The 16910-nt window shown below is 45.2% G+C and overlaps 3 protein-coding genes across 3 annotated transcripts; all 3 read left to right on the top strand.

The window, feature by feature from the left end:
• The first annotated feature begins 1530 nt into the window (after positions 1 to 1530).
• Positions 1531 to 2208, top strand: LOC120028941 (claudin-4-like). Its single transcript, XM_038974215.1, has one exon. The coding sequence runs from the start codon at positions 1534 to 1536 to the stop codon at positions 2206 to 2208; it is 675 nt and encodes a 224-aa protein (XP_038830143.1). The 5' UTR covers positions 1531 to 1533.
• Positions 2209 to 4003: 1795 nt separating this feature from the next.
• LOC120028848 (claudin-3-like) lies at positions 4004 to 5409 on the top strand. Its single transcript, XM_038974092.1, has one exon. It carries the CDS (start codon positions 4256 to 4258, stop codon positions 4913 to 4915), a length of 660 nt encoding a protein of 219 aa, XP_038830020.1. The 5' UTR covers positions 4004 to 4255; the 3' UTR covers positions 4916 to 5409.
• Positions 5410 to 6492: 1083 nt separating this feature from the next.
• On the top strand, positions 6493 to 8563 carry LOC120028992 (claudin-3-like). The gene has a single exon (XM_038974279.1). It carries the CDS (start codon positions 6666 to 6668, stop codon positions 7296 to 7298), a length of 633 nt encoding a protein of 210 aa, XP_038830207.1. The 5' UTR covers positions 6493 to 6665; the 3' UTR covers positions 7299 to 8563.
• Positions 8564 to 16910: the final 8347 nt, after the last annotated feature.

The following is a 16910-nucleotide window of genomic DNA, read 5'->3' on the forward strand; positions in this document are numbered from 1 at the left end:
GTTGAACTTAATCGTAGCTTCAGTTTTCATGACAAAGCTTGTGTTATTGATGCTTATCCTCACACAGCACTGAAGTCTTCAGTAAACAGAGATCAATTGTCTCGTTTTACTCCTCAGTTCCCCTTCGTATTAGGAAGTAACCACTGAGATCTTTGAATGTTTATTTGACACTTTTTAAGTTATTTTTGTAGTTTGCATTTAACACCACATTTAATGAGCTTTATACAACGTGCTGGAGGCAAAACAGCAATAGGGTCATCCTGAGATCCGGTGTAAACCAGATCCTCTTTGGACCATTTCGACAGACAGACAGACAGACAGACAGCTATTCAGTAAGACACTCACAGGATGATAATGTTCAGTACAGTTTAACTGTACCAGTACTTCACATTGCTCCCTCTGGCTGCAAAAACATTATACACACCCATAAACAACTCTGGCTGCAACCTCCCCGTTCTGATCTGAAAAGGACATTCTGCATCTCACAAAAAACAGAGATTTCATAAGGTATTTGGTAATCCAGGGACTTTCGGTGATGATTCAGTGATGATAATTTTCTAGCCTTCCAACAACCTGTAGTGGAGATCATCCAAGTGAGATGGTATGTGTTCTTAGGTGTGGATTTCACTATCAGGTATGAGAAAGCAGTGACCCCTGTTTTGACCTATGACCCCAATGATGACCCTTGTTAGTGAGACAAGGGCCTATAATGGGCTATAGATCACATAGAGCTGCCCAGCCAATGCTAACAACCCTACCAGGACAGGAGAGTTGTTTGTCTGATAAGTGTAGTGTACAGAGCCACCCTTTATAATTTTATTTACATCCAGAGAACATCCATTACAACTTGAGTGAGCACACTAACAAACAAGGGCAAATGGTGATAGGGATACTAGAGTTTTTCCTGTTCGGGTCACATGTTTTTTTATGGTTTAAGACAAACTTTATTGAACAAAACAGGCAGAGAGAGACCCATGTTCAGTGCCAGGCCTGTTCTGAACAGAGCAGTTTTTCCCAAGAGGTATAATGTGTCTGTCTAACTGACTGAACAAAGCCTGTCGTTTTCTCTCGTTTGCAGAGACGGTGATTCAGCGTTTGGTGTTATTTGAATGTAAACTGACTCCACCTTACAGTTTTCTTAGCAGTATAAAGAAAGGAATAATCGGTTTATCCCACTCTTCTTCTCTTTCCCCCTCTCTCCATAACTGACTAAAGTATTATCCAGGGTGTTCTGAGCCAAGGAGATCTGATATCGTCTTTAGAGGGCTGTGCTCTGAGACACAGAGCACCTTCTATCCAGACCAGAACTGAGAGACCTAGGGTTAGGGAGGGACTGCTGCAGCCCAACATCAGCCCAGAGAACCAAGGGACCGAGAGAGACAACAGCCCAGCACCAGGGGACAAGGGGAGACTACGACAGCCCAGAATCAGGGACAGACCACTGCCCCAGATCAAAGCACCAAGGACAAAGAGAGACGACAGCCACAGACCAGGACCAGAGCACCTAGGGACAGGGAGAGACTAGTTCCAGAGATGGCCTCCGCCGGCCTGGAGATCCTGGGTATGATCCTTTGTGTGTCAGGCTGGCTAGGGGTCATGGTGGCCTGTGGCCTGCCAATGTGGAGAGTAGCCGCCTACATTGGCCAGAACATCGTCATCTCTCAAGTGATCTGGGAGGGCCTGTGGATGAACTGTTCTGTCCAGAGCACGGGCCAGATGCACTGCAAAGTCCACGACTCCATGCTTGGACTCCCTGTGGACCTACAGGCGGCCCGTGCCCTGGTCATCGTCTCTATGGTGCTGTGCATCATGGGCATCAGCCTGTCTGTAGCCGGGGCCAAGTGCACCAACTGCAGCTCAGACACAGGCAGCAAGCCTCGCATGGTGCTGGGGGCCGGGGTGACCTTCATCATGGCGGGGCTGTTGCTGCTGACGGCCGTATCGTGGACGGCTAACACCATCGTCTTGGATTTCTATGACCCGATGATGGAGGAGACGGGGAAGAGGGAGTTTGGGAACTCGCTGTATTTTGGATGGGCTGCCTCCTGTCTGCTTCTCCTAGGGGGAGCTTTGCTCTGCTGCTCCTGCCCCCTGAAAGCACCCCAGGGTGTTAGCGAGGCTGGGTATGGACCCAACAGGGTGGTGAACTACTCTGCGGTCAAATACCCCATGTCTGTCAATGGATATGTGAGGAGGGACTATGTGTGAGAGAGAGTGTGTCCAATGGCTTTAGTAGAGAGACAGCACCTTGAGACTGATGGGACTAAGGGGATAACTAGTGTTAGCGAACCCCCTTTCCTGACTGCACACTATAGGGTTAGCGAAGAATAAATACAGTATGAACGATTGCCGATTAATGCTAGATTGTGTTTTATATATATGATTTCTGTAGAGTTTGAGACATGCATTTATAGACGATTCAAGTAAATGTAGATGGTAGGATTAGAGAAATATCTTATTCATGTTTTGCTGTTCGGAAATAGTTTTTGTACTAAATTTAACATGAATGTTACTCAATGATGACGATGTAGATCATGAAAATGTTAATTTAGTTTATAAAAAAATGAAATAACATTTCCATTTAACCTTAAGTTATTTTTGCCCACTCAGACTTTTCTTGCACATGACTGCAAATGGTGATACAAAATTTAGATAAGTTCACTCTTGATTTCATAATGTGAGGAAATCATGCATTGCGCTAACTAATGTTTGTATACAAGCAACTTCTTTTTCTTTGCTTAATTGGCTTATAGCAGGGCCATTCCCATCTGAAAGTAAGGTCTTATCGCAGAGGATGTCACCACAGGAATGTTATGTGATTGAGGAGAGGTAGTCTTGCCTACGTTTAAGGACAAATCTGGCTTAATAAGGTCAGTCTACCAACAGAGCACTGAGACAGGACAGGACAGGACATCCCATCGAAGACACAGGGTCTAAAGAAATAGACCAAAATATTGGGCAGGAATGCCTGCAGGTCCATATCACCTGAAATCTAGAAAACTCAGCCCCTCTACCCCGCACAATACGGTTTATGATTTCAATGCAAATGTGAGCAGCAACATTGTCCCTTTTGTTCCATTTGGGAGAGTGAAACTGAGCCCGACAAAAAGCAGCCATTTTGATAAGGAGGGGAAGTAAACCCACACTGTAATCATAGGGTGAACCAATTTCTTTCACAATGCTCCCATTTATTAAAGATAAGACAATGGCTTTATTTACATTATAGTCTAAGAACAAGATAAGGGAAAATACTTTTAAGACAGTCTTATAGCATAGACTTAAAGTACTTCCTAGGGAAGTTTGAGTGTCGTACAAACAAATATAGCCTCCAATAGCTGTATTGTGATAGTCAATCTGTTCACTTGTGCACTCGTCTATAACCAAGTCAAGTGCCTGTGTGTGGAACTTCCTGTGCTGATAGAAACTTGTCTAACTTTGATCCCTAAATCTGTCAGCCAATCAAAGACAAAAGATAACGGATTCTCACTTTTTGTCATCAATCTTCAATGGCAGACAGAAACAAGATATAATTTACTATGAACTTCAGAGCCCTGCTGCTGGTGTTGGAAACCAGATGAAACAATATTAAGCGACTTTTTCTATAGGTCAATGGAAGTTTGTTTAAAAATATATTGCTTATGCCTTCATCAGGGTATTTGGGTTGGAAACTAGCCAATAGTGCTTGTATACAGTAGGCTACCACATTGTTCCTAGGCAGCTCTCTCTCAGGGTTAGCAGTAAGACACAGAGGTTAACGCTCCATAGAGAGCTAAATATTTCTGTTGACCTGAAAATAATTGTACACTGGTAGACACCTGTTGAACGAACACATGAGTTAATGTTATTCCCAATTCCTCCACTTGTAATTATTAACTTGTCTATTCTTAACCTGTTCGTTATCCTTTAACTATTTAGCATCGGTACTTTGGCCATTTATTGACCTTCCCCCTCAGCCCAAACAGTGGGGGAACAACCATGGCCCAACCGTTCAATCATTAATCTGTGCAGCCAAACCGTTCACATGCCAAAGCGTTTTCTGGGGGTTGTTGAGAAGAAAGAAAAGAAAAAACAGTTGAAAACCTTCTTGGCCAATCCCCATGAGACTCTACCTTCTGTTGGTGGAGTGCTATAAAGATAGCTCTGAGAATTCCAAAGCAGAACGCAGACAGTGAAACCCTTTTGTGTGTGAAGTTGAGACAGTTAAGAGAGGGAAGACACATGTAGACTTGCTTACAAAGGAAGGTAAAACAACAAAATGGCTGTGTTGGGACTAGAGATCTTGGGGGTGATCCTGGCTGCCCTGGGTTGGATATTGAGCATCGTGTCCTGCGCCCTGCCCATGTGGAGGGTGTCCGCTTTCATCGGGGTCAACATCATCACGGCTCAGACCATCTGGGAGGGCATCTGGATGACCTGTGTGGTGCAGAGCACGGGCCAGATGCAGTGTAAGGTCTACGACTCCATGCTAGCCCTCAGCTCCGACCTGCAGGCAGCCCGAGCCCTCACAATCGTCTCTATAGTTGTGGGCATCATGGGGGTGCTGGTGGCCGTGGTGGGGGCTAAGTGTACCAACTGTGTTGAGGACGAGACGGCCAAGGCCCAGGTGATGATCGCAGCGGGGGTGGCCTTCATCGTAGCATCCCTGACCCAGCTGATCCCTGTGTCCTGGTCAGCCAACAGCATCATCATGGAGTTCTATAGTCCCATCACTCCTGAGGCTCAGAAAAGGGAGATTGGTGGGGCTCTCTACCTGGGCTGGGCAGCAGCTGCATTTCTCCTCATCGGGGGGTGCATCCTGTGCTGTAGTTGCCCCCCACAGCCTGAGAAGAGGTATGCAGGGCCGCCCTCGCGGATGGTGTACTCCCCAACCAGGTCTGTGGCCCCCAGCGGCTATGACAAAAGAGACTATGTTTGAACTGACCTGGATATCTGGCAGCAGCTACTTTCTGCTCACGTTTTTCCGACAGTGGATGAAGGACATCTGATACTAACTTTGAATTCCAGAACATATCAAATGGGGGTGATTTCTACTGAAACTATTTTGTTATATGTTTTGACATGAAGAAAATACTGCTTTTTAGTGGATCATTTTTGATGGTGCTCTGTTGAAGAGGAACAACACCAAACTGGACTTGATGTACTTGTATTTCATACTGTATGCCTATTTAAAACATACATAGGTTTGTTTTTGTTTTAGAATCTTAATATTTGAAAGGAGTTTAATTAAAACCATCTGCATTGTTAGATTTTATATTCTATAGAGTGAATTAATAACAGCTTATGTTGTGCATATGTAGGATAACAATATGCCAAATACTGACAGTTTAGCATCTTTCGTTAAGTGTGAAAATATAAAGTATTTTGATGTTTAAAGTGTGTCAATTTCACAATAAAAACTGGTTCATAATACTTGCATTTTTTCTTCAAATATTTTAATACGATGACAGAAAAATACATTGTTGCTGTATGTTACTTTATACAGTATATTTCATTAACATTAGTAAGTGCTTTGCTACATAAGAAGTGCCACTTAGTCCTGTGGTACTAGCTATGCAGTTTCTAAGAAAAATATGTTTGAATCTACTGCCAAAAAAAGACGTAGGCTAAGGCTAACTGCCTCTGTGTCATTCATTCTGCCCAGATCAGGATATAACAGGCATTTTCCTTCACTGATCCTTGGGTATCTATGGTAATGATGTGTTGAGTTGGATTGTCTTTCATAGCTGCTATCTACCTGGCTGACTCTCATATCTGTTGACCCTTAGATAACAAGAAGCCTTGCTTTGTCAGCCCCCCACTATTCAGCCATTTCAAAATGGCCCCCAGAACAATGGGTCCGTTTCATAGCACGATGGAGGTCAGAGTGAGTTATCAACACTGGGTCATGAAATGTTGGGGGGAAAGACTATTATCCCAGTTTCTGGGGCATAATTAGGGGAGACACTCCAGTTGTAAGGAATTCAAGGGCACTGGAGTCAGTGACAGACAGACATGGCCGTTAGACCACATCAAATTTGAATGAACAAGATAGCTTATTGCAAAGGAACTGAGGTCAGGGATTCTTCTTTTACAAGCTGCTTCAAATAATTTCGTGAGAGAGTGATTGCTCTGAGGAGACAAGATTAGGGCTAATCTATTAATGAGTAAAGGGCAATTCCACCACTCATTTTCATTATGTCCAGCACATTATGTAAAAACTGCGCATTTATTCAAAAGGTTAAACGGTTCTACCCAATGACATCATCAAAAGTTTAAACATTTTAAAAACAGTGATTTTCACTATGAGATTCGCAGTGATATGGGGAGCAAGATAATACCCTCCCTCTGGCTAGTAACTCCTTGCAGATTTTGAAAATTATTATTGTTTTTTACTTTTAATCCCACACTGTGATGTCACAGATAAGCATTTTTTTTGGACCTTCCAGGGCTCCTCCCGTCAGCTGATCTGGGATATAAAGGATGCCAGAACATCACACATTACACATCACACACTCACAGGTACTCAGGCTAAATTAAATTAGTTGGTGTCATTGTCTCTGGCTCTGTCTGGTCTCTTTCTTTCTCACAGATCCTCTGTCAGATCCTCTCAGGTCTCTCAGGTGTGACGGAACACGGAGCACTGAACGGAACACAGAAGGAGCTCCAGTAACATCAGGATTACCACCATGTCTGCAGGGTTGGAGTTAGTGGGGATTGCTCTATGCGTATTAGGATGGATCATTGCCATCGTGTCCTGTACCCTGCCCATGTGGCGAGTAACGGCCTTCATCGGCAGCAACATCGTCACGGCTCAGATCATCTGGGAGGGCCTGTGGATGACCTGTGTTGTCCAGAGCACAGGCCAGATGCAGTGTAAGGTATACGACTCCATGCTGGCTCTCTCCCAGGACCTCCAGGCCGCCAGGGCCCTCACGGTCATCTCCATCCTCCTGGCCATCCTGGCAGTGCTCATCGCCATCGCCGGTGCCAAGTGCACCAACTGCATCGAGGACGAGGCATCCAAAGCTAAAGTCATGATAATCTCTGGGGTGTTCTTCATTGTGTCAGGAGTCATGCAGCTGATCCCAGTGTCCTGGTCGGCCAACACTATCATCAGGGACTTTTACAACCCGCTGCTGACTGATGCACAGCGCAGAGAGCTAGGGGCAGCGCTCTACATTGGCTGGGGGGCCTCAGCCCTCATGATCCTCGGGGGAAGCCTCCTCTGCTACTCCTGTCCCCCTCGGGAGTACAACCCCTCACAGATGGCATACTCTGCCCCAGGTGGGCCCGGGTTCCAGAGAAAAGACTATGTGTGATGGGACGATGGATGGGACAAGGACTATTTATGTAACAGCCAAAAACGTTATTCTACACCTGTTTCTAATGGTGTGTCTAAGAAAGGGCTTCATGAATCCCAAGGAGACTCCGTGATGAAGGGATGTGTTTGTTTTGGCTTTTTTTTACCATTGTTTTGTTGGATTTGTCTATGTGTGTACATTATTTGTCTCTGTAATATCTATTCTGAAAGGAAAGCATAGAAGTTCTGGCTGTGTAAGAAAAACATTTTAGAAGGATCATGTACTTTCCATTTGAGTTTAGTGAGAACAAAGGAAATGAAGAATAAGATCAGTAGTTATTAAATGTATGAATTATTAAAAAGTTTTAAGGGTTGGATTATTGGTGAGCTATGCATATTCATTGAAACTATATCAAGCTCATTTAAAAACATTCACAAGCCTCATATAATTATTTACATAATGTTTGTACTTTTATGAATATTCCTCTCTAAGATGTTAGTCATTGAGTCCATTAATATATTAAATCACTAACATTTAATTATTTTCCTAGCTTCAGGCAACTACGCTACATCAAATGATATCTTGTAGAATATTCAATCATTATCTTCTCATTGACATCTCTATGTTATTGGCTCTGAGGCATTGCTTAGGCTTCAGAAACTAAGGAACACTGTTAAAAAGACAACATTTGACTGATGCTTTCACAAAAAGATAGAGGTGGAAAGGTTTTTATTTTACTGCAAGAATACAGTAGAGTACAAATCCAGTATGTACACATCGTTTTTTAAGGAACTATGTTTCTTTTTATGTAGGATTTTTTTTATGTTGGGAAATGTTGTATATTTTTTCCCAGATCATTTGTGAGAGAGATGCATTTGTTTGATGGTGATGTTCTATCATCAGTGTTAAGGGTGTGATTGTGTGATGTACTCATCTGTTTGGACCCCAGCAAGAGTAGTGGCTGCCTTGGCAACAGCTAATTGGAATCCAACTAAAATACTAAATACTACTAACATACAGAGTACTGTATCTGTACTGAATGCTGTCACCTGAACTCCAGGCAGATGACAGATGTATTAAACAGAGGGTGGATAGCAGTGCACAGAGGGAATGGGGAACAGGTTGGGAGCAGACAAACTGAAGGCCTCAGTGTTTTGGGGCAATGAGGAGTAATGGGGGCATTGTGCACCTGTGTCCAGCCAGAACAGTGCTAATGTTTGTGTTAGTCCTGCAGTGTTAACTGCACATCACCTGTTTTTTATTAATAAAGATAGTTGTTGTTTTATAAAGGTTTGCATCTCTACTGATTTAATTCAGAAAGCAATAATCCATTTTGTATATTTTCCTCTTGTTTTATGGAATTACCATCTGCACACAGAGGTTCACACTATCAACAATATATTTGTTGGACTTCAGCAGTTTTGTAATGTATTTTTTTTACCTAATGAGAAGGTAATGGATGCTGGGATAGGGATCAGTACATGTGCCAGTGTAAAGGTAGCCTGATATGCAATCCAAGAGGCCATGTTACCGGCCACCAATCAGCAACTTCACCACAACAGCTCTAAACAATTAACAACAAGAGATCACCGCATAGGTGCAGGTGACAAATGTTATGTCAGCAGAGAAGGACAAAGAAGACTGAAAGAAATAATGAAAAGGTAGAATTATAGTCAGTAGCAGCAGGCCTAGAGTATATGTCATCTTCAATTAAGGAAATAGAAATACACAGGAATCAAATTTGCAATTGTTTCTATAAGTAATTTCAAGTCTGTTTCCTGCATGCTGGCTGTGACTTTAAGACTTCCAGTCTCATGTTTAAAACACATCTTGTAGCACCTTACAAAAGCCTCTATTTGAAATATTGATTGGGATCTCATAGTAAATATGGGAGAGAAAAGTCCCTGGAGACTGGAGTCTCACCTTACCTGCACCTTACCAGCCAACTGGTGTCTCTTCCTCCACATATCAATGTCACTCTAACAAAAGATCTATCAAATCATTTGACATGTAGCCACCATGAATGGATCCATTGATATTAACTACTGTACAGTTTCAGCTAGTACACAGTCCATTGTTCAGATTATTTCCTCCAAAAAGGGGGATAAAATGTACATTAAAAAGCTAAGATATGCATATGAATAGAATAAGCGTCTCTATGGTTATTGATGCATGGTGTTCATACATTTTTCAGTTGATTATTCAAATTACTTTTTCAACTGAGTCAAATGCAGCCTTTTGAAAGTGTTCAACATTTCATACAGTTGAAAAACAAAACCACTGTATTTGTAATTTGCGTTGTTTTGGTTGTGCTGACTGATGGTCCTACTAAATGAAAGTCAGGATAATGGGATATAATTTATATTTCTAAGAGGGTTGGATATCTTGGAAGTGTGATGTCCAAAAGCTTCAGTTTCAACATATATAGAGCCGGCGAGAGACTATTATTAGACTGACCATGTTCAGTGGTACCTGCTACATATGAAGTTCAGATGGCTTTTCCTATATAAGACGGGCAGTATAGTGTGTTTGAAGGGTGTTAATCGTTGATCCCACCTCAGGGTTATTTCAGCAGTATTGCCATGGAGGAATGGAGATCTCTATGCCTCATAAAGTATATTTGGTTTGGGGGTACAGCAGTCAGTGCAACATGTTCAATTGAAAGGACTAAGGAAAGTAATGTTGACATAGTAAACAAAGCATTCTATGACATGAGTCATAAAATTGAAGTTCAGAGGTGGCGAGAGACTATTATTAGACTGATCACGTTTAGTGGTACCTGCTGTGTTACATATGCAGTTTAGATGTCTCTCTCTCTCTGCTGGCTCTGGACAGCGAAACCCTGGCTGATCACATGACCGATACTGAGCTATGTGAAGGACGGAACAGAGAGAGAAGTTGCTAGTCTGCTGGAGTTGCCAGGGAAAAGGACTTCCTTTATTCATCCACCATGAAAGGAACAACACAGCCCCTTTGTGGGTCCTGTCCTGGCTACTCTGTCGGAACAAAAACATACTACCATACTACCATACTACCGACACTACCGTTGGCTCACATGCTCCCAAAATAAAAAATATGCTAAGATCTACAGTATGGTTCCAATGGCATGTTGCTTTGCAGATGAGGCACAATATTTTTGGTGCAATAAACCAAGTGTGGCTAACAAAGTGACTATTCTGCGGAAGCTACTTCCAGCCATTTCTCAATATGTTGGTCTATCTTCTTCCTCTATCTTCATCAATAAATGGAAGATAAACAAACAGCTAACAGCTAACAGCCAACAGATAATGATATCATGAAGCAGGTGAGCATAACATCTTTATCTAGGTCCGTCCACACACAGCCAATCATTCTAGATCTATCTTGTGGCGGTTTCACAACTGTCTTAAAGGTCCAATCAGCAGTTGAAACAATACTAAAGAGTACTCCCTGCCATTGTTTCGGTAAAAAGCTGAGGGATGGTCCACTCTCAAATTCATAGACAGAGCTATGGATGCAAGGACTGGCCATCCATGATATGAAAATGATAGTTTTAACCATGTTTTGAGGCCATAAAGTGTTTGTTAATAATTACTTTGTTTACAAACATTGGAGTGAAACAAGCTTAAATTTTGGGTTCTGATGGGGTACGACAGTTAAACTAAGCTCACGAGGCATTTATAAGTTATATTCTTCAAGAATCAATGGGTACATATAATTAAATAATATGTCCAAAAATAGATGTAGAAACTGCTGGGGGTTGATATCCAAGCAGACCCTCTGCCAATAGCCTCACCTAAGGACGATCAGAGACAGAGAGCACGGCCTGTACCTGACACCCATCTTTAATAAACAACAGTAGCCTCATATCAGTGTTTTTCTTGTTGCTATTAACCTCCCTACATTCCTGTGTTCTGTCTTCCAACTGACTTAATCTATGAATAGCAAACAAGGCCAGAGATTGAAGCCCAACCACACAGGCCATGTATGCTTTCATTCTTTTATCCCACTCCAAAACACAGCCAGAAGTTTACTGCCTATCATGTTCCTGTCTAAACACCTCGTTATTGTGAGAGAGATGCCCCATTAGCTGCATACCAGAACATTGAAGCTACACTCTAAAAATAAAAAGTTCCTGGCGTATTCTTTAAGGGTTCTTCAAATTGAAACTGTGAGGGAACCCCTATAAGTTCTTTGAAGAACCCATTAAAATGGTTTTTAATGGATCCTTGTAGAACCTTTTGGGGTTCATTTTTGAACTACGCCCACTCCACTATTATTATAAATGTTTTAGTTGTCAGTGTTTATGATTTTAGTGACAAAGCAGAATAAAAAATCCAAATATGAGGTAAACTCCCAGCAGAGCCCCAAGTCCATTGGGTATATCCTCTGGCGTGTTGATGTTAATGTGTTGATGTTCTCTGTATCCATAGCCAGAATGATTTAGCAGAGCATGGTGATCGAACAGGTTTCCTGTTATATTCATCAGAGGTGTAGGGAGGGGGAAGTCTGTGAATCCAAAAAAATTTACTTATACAGATGATTAACAAAACATGCACATGACAGTATTCATGCCTTGTTTTCTGTGGTGAATGTGAATGAAAAAAACTCTTTTGACAATGGTTTTCATACACATACCTTGTCCATAATGTAGAGGCCTATGGGATATTCATTGACGAGGTAAGGGAGGAGGATGGTGAATGTGATCTGCATAAATGGGAACTGCATTTGTATGCCTACTCGTCTGTACACCTGCAGACACAGACACAAAAGTGAGCAGCTCAGTCATCTTCACCCAATACAGATAGCCTTCAACATATTCTTATAGCGTACATATTCTTACCTCTTTGTTGATTGATACCCATTGAATTTAGTTAATTTTCTGTTTTAGAAAGATTTGCACAAATATGAAAAGATAGATCGTATCATCATAAAAAAAAAACTATCAATTTAGATCATACAAGACAACCCTTACCTTAAATTGAGACCTTTACATTTTTTAGTTAAGTGCCTGCACCTGCTGTCCTTTCAAATTCAAATCCAAATGTTTCAGTTGGTTAGCTAGGTTCCTGCAAGAACCCCCACCAACTAAGGAGGTTCCTCGAATAACATTTTGAGGGCAATTTTCAGAGCCTAGAACCTTAAGGTTCTTCGAAGAACTTTGAGGATCTTAGCAGAACACTTGTTGAACCCCACATTCTTTGAATGTATAGTCTGCGATTCGAAAAACAACCCAACAACATCCCTGCGACATGTTTTGGTATTCAGCTGAGGGATGGTGCTGGGGAAATGTTTAACGCCTCTCAAATTCTTTAGGTTGTGATAAAGACAGGTGTGCTAACCTCATAAGGCATTCCTAAGTTATTTTCTTCAAGAATCAATAGGTAAATATCAAGAATTGAAATTACCATTGAACAGATTCCCAGATCCCAGACTATTTCAGGTGAAACTGTGAACAATATGAAATCTGTTTTAAGGATCAGTGATGGTGTCAGAACAGAATAGAACAAGACGTATAGATCCAGGTTGTTTGGCACTGCCAGATGGACGTAAACCAAGCGTAATACACACCCTTATTATGAGCCTGGCCAGGCCAGAAGTGTATACTTCAAAGCAGGATGAAGAATTAGCCAGCCAACTTTTATAAGCAACCAGAAATAACTATTGATTTTCTGGGTCATTAAGAAAGTTAAACTTAGATATATGTTTTTGGTTGTCGAGTCAATAAACCATGCTCATTTCAAGGTTATCTTTCCAAAAAAGTACTAATGTAAGGCCTGGGTGTCGGAGTGCGAAGTCAAGCGCAGGGAAACAGCAGGTGCAATAACAACTGTTCTTTAATGAACACGGAGAAACTAGGCCACCCTACTAACACACTGGGTGTACTCCTCAAACAACCCCAGACACGGGGGAAACGAACACAGTCCAGTAAACACGTTGAACGAAACAAACACCACTCTTACTAACAAACAATCCCGCACAAAGAAACGTGCGGGCCGGCTGACTAATAAGCCCAACTAATTACACCCTAATACAAAACAGGTGAACCCAATAAACACATAGGGAGGGGGAGAAAAGGATCAGTGGCAGCTAATAGGCCGGTGACGACGACCGCCGAGCGCCACCCGAACGGGAAGGAGAGCCTGCCTCGGTCGAAGTCGTGACAGTACCCCCCCTCTGACGCGCGGCTCCCGCAGCGCGCCGACACCGGCCTCAAGGTCGACCCGGAGGACGAGGTGCAGGGCGATCCGGATGGAGGCGATGGAAATCCCTCAGCATAGACGGATCCAAAATGTCCCCCACCGGTACCCAGCACCTCTCCTCCGGACCGTACCCCTCCCAGTCCACGAGGTACTGCAGGCCCCTCACCCGGCGTCTCGAGTCCAGAATGGCCCGTATCGTGTACGCCGGGGACCCCTCGATGTCTAGAGGGGGAGGAGGGACCTCCGGCACCTCACCGTCCTGCAGGGGACCAGCTACCACCGGCCTGAGGAGAGACACATGAAACGAGGGGTTAATGCGATAATAGGAAGGGAGTTGTAATCGATAACACACCTCGTTTATTCTCCTCAGGACTTTGAAGGGCCCTACACACTGCGGACCCAGCTTCCGGCAGGGCAAGCGGAGGGGCAGGTTTCGGGTCGAGAGCCAGACCCTGTCCCCCGGTACAAACACGGGGGCCTCACTGCGGTGGCGGTCAGCGCTCCTCTTCTGCCGTCCACTAGCTTGTTGGAGAGATTCCTGGACGGCCCTCCATGTCTCCTTGGAACGCTGCACCCATTCCTCCACCGCAGGAGCCTCGGTAGGGCTCGGATGCCATGGTGCCAGGACCGGCTGGTACCCCAATACACACTGAAAGGGGGACACGTTAGTAGAGGAGTGGCGTAGTGAGTTCTGGGCCATTTCGGCCCAGGGAATGTATCTCGCCCACTCCCCTGGCCGGTCCTGGCAATACGACCGCAGAAACCTACCCACCTCCTGGTTCATTCTCTCCACCTGCCCATTACTCTCAGGGTGATAACCGGAGGTCAGGCTGACCGAGACCCCCAAACGCTCCATGAACGCCCTCCATACTCGGGACGTGAATTGGGGGCCCCGATCAGAAACGATGTCCTCCGGCACCCCGTAGTGCCGGAAGACGTGGGTGAATAATGCCTCCGCAGTCTGTAGGGCTGTAGGAATACCGGGCAACGGGAGGAGACGACAGGACTTCGAGAACCGATCCACAATCACCAGTACAGTAGTGTTCCCCTGAGACGGGGGAAGATCGGTCAGAAAATCTATGGACAGATGCGACCAAGGCCGTTGTGGAACGGGGAGGGGTTGTAACTTCCCTCTAGGAAGGTGCCTAGGAGCCTTACTCTGGGCACATACCGAACAGGAGGAAACATAAACCCTAACGTCTCTCGCCAAGGTAGGCCACCAATACCTCCCCCGAAGGCTCCCCACTGTCCTCTTCACCCCAGGGTGACCCGAGGAGGGTAGAACGTGAGCCCACCGAATCAATTTGTCCCGAACACCAAGCAGCACGTACTTCCGACCCACCGGACACTGAGGAGGAGCGGGTTCCGCCCGTAACGCCCGCTCGATGTCCGAGTCCACTTCCCACACCACTGGTGCTATCAGCCTTGAGGCGGGAAGGATGGGAGTGGGTTCGGTGGGCCGATCGTCCGAGTCGTAAAAACGGGACAGTGCATCCGCCTTTACGTTCTGGGAACCCGGTCTATACGTTAACGTAAACTGGAATCGGGTAAAGAACATGGCCCACCTTGCCTGATGTGGGTTCAGTCTCCTAGCTGCCCGAATATACTCCAGATTCTGGTGGTCGGTCCAGATGAGAAAAGGGTGCTTAGCCCCCTCAAGCCAGTGTCTCCACACCTTCAGGGCACTGACCACTGCTAACAACTCCCGGTCCCCCACATCATAGTTACGCTCCGCTGGGCTGAGTTTCTTCGAGAAGAAAGCACAGGGGTGGAGTTTTGGTGGCGTACCAGAGCGCTGTGATAGCACGGCACCTACCCCAGCCTCGGACGCGTCCACCTCCACTATGAATGCTAGAGAGGGATCCGGATGCGCCAACACGGGCGCATCCGTGAACAGCGCCTTCAACCTGTTGAAAGCTCCGTCCGCTTTTGCTGACCACTGCAACCGCACCGGACCCCCCTTCAGCAGTGAGGTAATGGGAGCTGCTACCTGGCCAAAACCCCGGATAAACCTCCGGTAGTAGTTGGCAAAACCCAAAAACCGCTGCACCTCTTTTACCGTGGTCGGAGTCGGCCAATTACGCACGGCCTTAATGCGGTCACTCCCTACCACCACCCCCGAGGTGGAAATGCGATAACCCAGAAAAGAGACGGCTCGTTTGGAGAACACACACTTCTCAGCCTTGACATATAGGTCATGCTCCAGCAGTCTACCAAGCACCTTGCGTACCAGAGACACATGCGCGGCGTGAGTGGCTGAGTAGATCAGAATGTCATCGATATAAACAACCACTCCCTGCCCATGCAGGTCCCTGAGAATATCGTCTACAAAGGATTGGAAAACGGCTGGAGCATTCTTTAACCCATACGGCATGACGCAGTACTCATAATGGCCCGATGTGGTACTAAATGCGGTTTTCCACTCGTCTCCTTTCCGAATACGCACCAGACTATACGCGCTCCTGAGATCCAATTTTGTGAAGAACTGCGCTCTGTGAAATGATTCCATTGCCGTAGCAATGAGAGGTAGTGGGTAACTAAACCCCACGGTGATGGCATTTAGACCTCTATAATCAATACACGGACGCAAACCTCCCTCCTTTTTCTTCACAAAAAAGAAACTCGAGGAGGCGGGTGAGATGGAGGACCGAATGTACCCCTGTCCCAGAGACTCAGTGACATATGTCTCCATAGCCACCGTCTCCTCTTGGGACAATGGGTACACGTGACTCTTGGGAAGCGCAGCGTCTACCTGGAGATCTATCGCACAATCCCTTCCCGGTCGATGAGGTGGTAATTTAGTCGCTTTCTTTTTACTGAAAGCGATTGCCAAATCGGCATACTCGGGGGGAATGCACACCGTGGAACCCTGGTCTGGACTTTCCACCGACGTGGCACCGATGGAAACTCCCAAACACCTTCCAGAACACTCCTTTGACCACCCCTGGAGAACCCCCTGTCTCCACGAAATTTTAGGATTGTGCCGGGCCAGCCAGGGAATCCCTAGCACCACTGGAAACGCAGGCGAATCAATAATATAAAAGCTGATACGCTCCTTATGCTTCCCCTGCGTCACCATGTCCAGGGGGACCGTGGTCTCCCTGACCACCCCTGACCCTAATGGCCGGCTATTTAGGGAGTGCACGGGAAAGGGAGAATCTATCGGCACAAGCGGAACCCTTAACCTAAGAGCGAGTCCGCGATCCATAAAGTTCCCAGCTGCGCCTGAATCAACTAGCGCCCTATGCTGGGAAGAGGGAAAAAATTTAAGGAAAAAAATCAAGACAAACATGTGACTAACAGGGGGTTCTGGGTGAGTTTGGTGCTGACTCACCTGGGGTGATCGAGAAGCGTTCCGCCTGCCATCTCGACTCCCAGATGGAACCCGCCAGCACCGATCGGCCGTGTGTCCTCTCCGACCACAGCTGGTGCAGGGAGAGCCTCCTCC

This window comes from Salvelinus namaycush, chromosome 34, assembly GCF_016432855.1.
Source record: "Salvelinus namaycush isolate Seneca chromosome 34, SaNama_1.0, whole genome shotgun sequence".
Classification (NCBI taxonomy): Eukaryota; Metazoa; Chordata; class Actinopteri; order Salmoniformes; family Salmonidae; genus Salvelinus; species Salvelinus namaycush.